Source organism: Lycium barbarum, chromosome 1 (genome assembly GCF_019175385.1).
Source record: "Lycium barbarum isolate Lr01 chromosome 1, ASM1917538v2, whole genome shotgun sequence".
Classification (NCBI taxonomy): Eukaryota; Viridiplantae; Streptophyta; class Magnoliopsida; order Solanales; family Solanaceae; genus Lycium; species Lycium barbarum.
Genome location: NC_083337.1, coordinates 63,923,228 through 63,930,245, shown reverse-complemented (window position 1 = coordinate 63,930,245; position 7,018 = coordinate 63,923,228). Strand labels below are relative to the sequence as shown.

The following is a 7,018-nucleotide window of genomic DNA, read 5'->3' as shown; positions in this document are numbered from 1 at the left end:
TATGTGGGTCATGGGTCATGTTTGTTCGAATATGTTTGTGATTTGTGCCTTAAGCGGTCCCGTTTGCTATTATGGCCAAGCCGGCCCATATGTTTGTATATGTATGTATATCTGGGCGATGTGTATTCCGCCAGCCTACCAGATTTGATTTGATGTTTCTGTACGGGCAACTGCTTAAGATGATATTTGTTCTCAGTATCTGATTAAAATAACGTATGTTAAGTTTGAATAAATCTTTGGTATGTCGATCTGATACGAGATTCTGTTAGGGTGTCCAAATAGGGCGTTAGTCGCGACCTACGGGGTTGGGTCGTGACACTCTATACGAGTATGTTGTATTCAAGTGATTGACACTCTGAGCTCATAAGCTCACGACCCTTGATACGTGCTACGAATGTACTACGCACCCCATTGACGAGTAAGCATAAGATAGAGATGTAGCGAAAACGATGATGATAGTGATGACGATGATAATAATAATGATGCTAAAGGTGCCCACGGGCTATGATATTCACATGTGCCTACGAAGGGCTATAATGACACCCCGAGCTTATAATGCCGGGTAGAATATATGTATATGATTATGTATAAAGTATGTATACGATTACGTAACGCGCGCATACCTCTGCAGATGGTACTCAGGTAGCAGCGGAGCTACTATTCAGAATTCAGCAGTTTCATCGCTAGTAGCGGAAGTAAAAGAGTGACAATATGAGGATCCCATGCTAATGCAGTACAGAGATACACTCCCTCAGAAGGAGGAGTCATCATTTGATATTTCGGAAGACAGAGTTCTTCGATGTCGAGGCAGGTTATGTGTTCCCCATGTGGTAGGTCTACGTCACCAAATATTGAGGGAAGCTCATTGTTCCCGTTACTCCGTTCACCCCGGAGCGACGAGAATGTATCATGATCTTAAGTCTATATATTGGTGGAATGGGATGAAGAAAGACGTAGCGGAATTTGTAGCTCAATGTCCTAATTGCCAACAAGTGAAGATCGAGCACCAAAATCCGGGTGGCTTGTTGCAAGCTATAGAAATCCCGACGTGGAAGTGGGAAGTGATTAATATGGACTTCATCACAGGGTTACCCCGTTCTCGATGTAAATATGATTCTATATGGGTGATCGTGGATAAACTCACAAAGTCAGCGCATTTCTTACCGGTCAGAACGACCTATATGGCAGAAGATTATGCCAAGCTTTATCTTAAAGAGATAGTGAGACTCCATGGCGTTCCGGTATCTATTATCTCCGATAGAGGGACTCAGTTTACAGCTAAGTTTTGGGAGTCTTTCCAAGAGGGTTTAGGGACCCAAGTGCGCCTTAGCACGGCGTTTCACCCACAGACCGATTGGCAGGCCGAACGTACCATTCAGACTCTTGAAGATATGTTGCGAGCATGTATGTTAGATTTTGGAGGAAATTGGGATGATCATTTGCCACTCATTGAATTTGCTTACAATAATAGTTACCATTCCAGCATTCAAATGCCACCGTATGAAGCTCTATATGGGCGAAAGTGTAGATCCCCAATTGAGTGGTTTGAAACCGGAGAAACTAAGTTGATAGGGCCAGACTTGGTCCAGCAAGCAATAGAGAAAGTTAAGCTCATACAAGATCGGTTGCTAGCGGCTCAAAGTCGTCAAAAGTCCTATGCGGATGATCGTCGAAGAGACTTAGAGTTCGAAGTGAAAGATTGGGTATTCTTGAAAGTATCGCCGATGAAGGGCGTAATGAGATTTGGCAAAAAGGGGAAACTCAGTCCCCGGTATATTGGGCCATACGAAATTGTATGCAAGATAGGTAAAGTGGCCTATGAGTTAAATCTACCTCCAGACTTGGAGTCAGTTCATCCAGTATTTCATGTTTTGATGCTTCGGAAATGTGTTGGAGATCCTACTAGGATCGTCCCAGTGAATGATGTACAAGTGACAGAGAAATTGACTTATGAAGAGATACCCATTGCCATACTAGATAGGCAAGTACGGAGACTTAGAAACAAAGAAGTGGCCTTAGTTAAGGTCATGTTTTCCATTACGTGGGAAGCAGTAGAGAGTATGCGATCCAAATACCCACATCTATTTCATCCCTTGGAAGAAGTACAAAATGAGACGTCGAGATCATAAGGTATGCATGTTTTCCTTTTATGCTTTTGGGTTAGTGTGTGGCCAATTTTTATGTAATTATGTAGTGGCCCTGTGTGGCATCGATATTATGGGCTGTTGTGGCAGGGTGGCAGTGACCTAATGTAGGGGAAACTCTGGCGATTTTTTTTTTTAGAATCCCCGAAGACTTTAACATTCGAGGACGAATGTTCTTAAGGGGGGGGGGGGAGAATGTTACACCTCGGAAAATTTTCCGTTGGTACGCAAGTGGATGAACTAGTGATGAATTTGAGTGCATGATGTCTATGGGCAAGAAACGACGTTTGATGACCTTAGGCGAGATTTCGAAAGTATCCGATGTGAGACGAGGAAGTTGGCTAAGTTAAGATGAGATACAAGGTGAGCAATGCATGTGCATGGACGGGGGTGATTAAAATGAGAAGTCTAAGAAATATGGGAAGTTGCAGAATTGCAACTGCCCAGTGGTCGTAAATTGCAAAATACGGACCGTAAATTGCAATACGTTCCGTAAACTGGCAGTCGTAAACTGCCATGCAAGGTTTCAACTTTCTGCCCAGTCAAGAAATGGTAAAATACGACCAGGTGGACGGACCGTAAAGTGATTTACGGCCCGTAAACCATGGTCGTAAACCACCATGAAGGCAGCCCAGCTTCTGGTTCTGGAAATGGTTAAATACGCCCATGGAGGACGAGCCGTATAGAGGAATACGGGCCGTAAACCTCCATGGACGACCACTGTTCATCCCAGCACAGATTTCACAAGTCATTAAATAAAGGGACTAACACTTGTTTTATTTCATTACAACATTACACCACTTCTCTCTAAAACTTCTCTCTACATTTATTATATGAGTTTTCAAGGATTATAAGCCATCAATAACATTAAGACAAGTGAATCAAGGATAATCGAATCATCAAGGATCACCCAAGTCAAGAAATCCAAATGGAGAAAAACTAGGGTTTGGCTGAAAGTGGGGTATTATCAACCAAAGCTTGTTCCTACAACTTCTAAGGTAAGATTCATGATTTTTACATGATGTTTAAGGTATTGGAGAATTAAAATACATAGATTGTAGAAAATGTGGTCAATTAGGTCATGAATGGTGCATAGTGACATTTTGTGGAATAGTTGGAATTGAATCATGAATGTTGTTGTGTTGTGATATGAATGCATTATAAATGGTACTAAAATCATGAACTAGACACTTTAGACGAATGGACGAAGTTGGATGTTATGACCATGAATATGGGTGAATTAGAGGCAAATCGAGAAATCTAGATAATGTTGATAATGTGAATGACTAATGACCCTTGTTATTATATTAAATGAAGGTATAAACGCTAGCATTGGAAGGAAACGTGCAAGTGTAAACTAGTTCGACGAAAAGGTATGTGAGGCTAACCCTTATTTCATAAGGCATGGTTCCTTGGTCAAACTCTTAAATCCTCTATACGAGTATGTTGTATTCAAGTGATTGACACTCCGAGCTCATAAGCTCACGACCCTTGATACGTGCTACGAATGTACTACGCACCCCATTGACGAGTAAGCATAAGATAGAGATGTAGCGAAAACGATGATGATAGTGATGACAATGATAATAATAATGATGCTAAAGGTGCCCATGGGCTATTATATTCACATGTGCCTACGAAGGGCTATAATGACACCCCGAGCTTATAATGCCGGGTAGAATATATGTATATGATTATGTATAAAGTATGTATACGATTACGTAACGCGCGCACACCTCTGCAGATGGTACGGATAACCCTGAAGCCTTGGTAGGGCCAGGTAGAAATAACATTGAGCCTTGGTTGGCTAAGTACTTATGAAACACCGAACTTTATGGTCGGGCACGCTATGTATGTATATAAGTGTATAGCTATGTATACGATATGAATATGAATGTGAAAAGACTATGTATATAAATGCGAATAGGGGCATATATACGAATACGAGCACTATTATGAAATACGCATGAGAAATGGAAAGTCCCTATGAAAGGCAGGTAAGTGTCATGATGATGATATTATTGTCTTCCCTCCTGTGCCACTTCGTATATTGTCTATGATGCTTCTATATTGATGTTAATCATACTTTACATACTCAGTACATTCTTCGTACTGACGTCCTTTTGTTTGTGGACGCTGCGTCATGCCTGCAGGTGCACAGGGAGACAGACTTGATCCATAGCTGCTTATTCAGAGATTTCATAGACAACTCCATTTCCTTCGGAGCCATAGCTTTTGGGTACTCATTCTTTTGTGTATATAATTATGGGCACAGCGGGGTCCTGTCCCGCTAATGTGATATGTCATACTCTTAGAGGCTCGTAGTCATGTGTATGTGGGTAGAGATGTTCGGCCATGTCAGCCCATGTTTTGTATATCTTTCGTTGGCCTCGTCGGCCTTGTACTTATGATGTGGCATAGATGCCTATGATGTGTTAGATGATGATGGTCGTCTAATGGGATCAATATGATTAACGATAAGAAAAGCACGAATTGACTTATGGTTCACCTAGATGTTATGTTATGTACGATAAGGGGGTGCCCGGGTGGGGTAGCACCGGGCGCTCGTCGCGGCCCTTAGCCGGGTCGTGACAAGAGGGGAGCCTCAACTTTAGCTCCAGCACCTCCCGTTCCTCCACCAGATGCCTCAGGCTAAGAGATAAGACATGCCATTCTTCTACTGACTCAATTGGTAGCCGCTCAAGCTCAGCGGCAGGATGTAGGCCATGATAACAGGGGTTGGAGGAAGAGAGCTAGTTCTTCAAGGTCTGATCATGAGCGTAGGGGTTCTCCGAGGCAACAATTCTCTAGGAACTCAATTCGTTCAGCAAGTGGTGCTCCTCCGCAGTTTCCTAGACCCCGATTTGATGGATCTACTTATTCTAAGTCACCCCCGAGTCTCAGAGTTTTTCAGTTCTCGGATTCGCAGTGGTTCTAGTCATACGAGATCCCCGGTACCACGATGTACTCAGTGTCGCATGTGAAACGTATTTTTATTGATCCAGGTAGCTCGGCCAACATTATCCGGTGGAAGGTAGTGGAGCAGCTGGGACTGTTGGATCAGATTGTACCAGCAACCCGGGTCCGAAACGAGTTTAATATAGCATGTGAAACTACAAAAGGCGAGATCACACTACTAGTGAACACGACCGGTATAGTTCAACACACAAAGTTTTATGTCATTGATGGGGAGATGAGATACAACACCTTGCTTGGAAGACCGTGGTTGCACATCATGAGGGCGCTACCTTCAACCTTGCACCAGATGCTGAAATTTCCAACCTCAGAAGGAGTAAATATCATTCATGGGGAGAAACCTGCGGCAAAAGAAATGTTCGCCGTTGAAGAAGCCGTTCAAACACGAAAGAAAGCCATGCACGAGGGTGCGGAGGATGCAAATGAAATAAAAGACGCCAAATAGCAATCACAGGACGCGGATCCGGCCATACTCGAAGGAGAAAGAAAGATAGACTTGGAAGATGACTTCGGCGTTCCCGGATCATTTGTACTACCCAATGATTCGGATGAAATAAATCAACAGTAGAAGAGCTTGAACAAGTCATTCTGTTCGTTCATCTATCGGAAAGAAAGGTATAACTGGGCACAGGTTTAACCTCGGAGCTCAGGAGTAAATTAATCAAATTTCTTCAAGCTAATGCCAATTGTTTTGCATGGTCCCGCTTAGATATGACAGGTATTCCGCCCGAGGTCACCACTCATTGGCTGAGCCTTGATCGGAAGTTCACCCCAGTAAAACAAAAACGTAGACCAATGGCCGAGGTCAAACATAAATTCGTCAAGGAAGAGGTAACAAAGTTATTAAAATAGGATCCATCCGGGAGGTTGAGTATCCGGACTGGTTAGCTAACGTAGTAGTTGTACGTAAAAAGGGTAACAAATTTAGAATGTGCGTGGACTACAAAGATTTAAACAAATTAATCTCAGAGCTCAGGAGTAAATTAATCAAATTTCTTCAAGCTAATGCCAATTGTTTTGCATGGTCCAACTTAGATATGACAGGTATTCCACCCGAGGTCACCACACATCGGCTGAGACTTGATCGGAAGTTCACCCCGGTAAAACAAAAGCGGAGACCAATGGCCGAGGTCAAACATAAATTCGTCAAGGAAGAGGTAACAAAGTTATTAAAAGTAGGATCCATCTAGGAGGTTAAATACCCGGATTGGTTAGCTAATGTAGTAGTTGTACCCAAAAGGGTAACAAATGTTGAATGTGCATGGACTACAAAGATTTGAGCAAAGCATGCCCGAAGGTGTAACGACCCATTTGGTCGTTATAGTCTTTCCGGCACTTTCGCCCCTTTCCGAGCTTTGTTAGCTCATTTTCGACCCAAGAGGACCGTTGACACACTTCTCGAGGTGTCTAGATTTGATTTGGGCTACTTTTTGTGAAATTTGGGCTTTAAGTGAAAAAGAGTTGACTCAAAGTTGACTTTTGGGTAAATGGACCTTTTTCGCAAATCCGTCGATTTCGAGAGGTTCGGATGGTCATTTAGAACTTGTGTATATATCTGGTTCAGTTCCCAATGCACTCAGATGCACTTGGCAGAGTTATACGCAAACTCTACCAAGGGTAAGTGTTGATCCCAATGACCACCAAAATCAATAACACAAGCTCTCCATATGTGCTCTAATACCTGAATTGTTACTACCCAAATCGGAGGTTCGCGACTGACGCTCAAGACCCTACTCGGCTGAGTGCCATACTATCGTTTTACTCATAAGTCACAACCTTTTGTGAATCTTTAAATTATGAAATGACGCTTCCGTCGGGTAAAACATGAAAAACTTTTTAATAGAACTCTTTCATCAAGTCAGGGACTTCTCCCTTATTGTTAATCCAAAGAAAAACTT

General features: G+C 42.7%; 1 protein-coding gene across 1 annotated transcript; it reads left to right on the top strand.

Annotated features, from left to right (window-relative positions):
* Positions 1-5,106: 5,106 nt before the first annotated feature.
* Positions 5,107-5,565, top strand: LOC132612029 (uncharacterized). Its single transcript, XM_060326378.1, has one exon. It carries the CDS (start codon positions 5,107-5,109, stop codon positions 5,563-5,565), a length of 459 nt encoding a protein of 152 aa, XP_060182361.1.
* Positions 5,566-7,018: the final 1,453 nt, after the last annotated feature.

Excerpts from the sequence above, each read along its gene's own strand:
- LOC132612029 (XM_060326378.1), top strand. The coding sequence starts at position 5,107 with ATGTACTCAGTGTCGCATGTGAAACGTATTTTTATTGATCCAGGTAGC.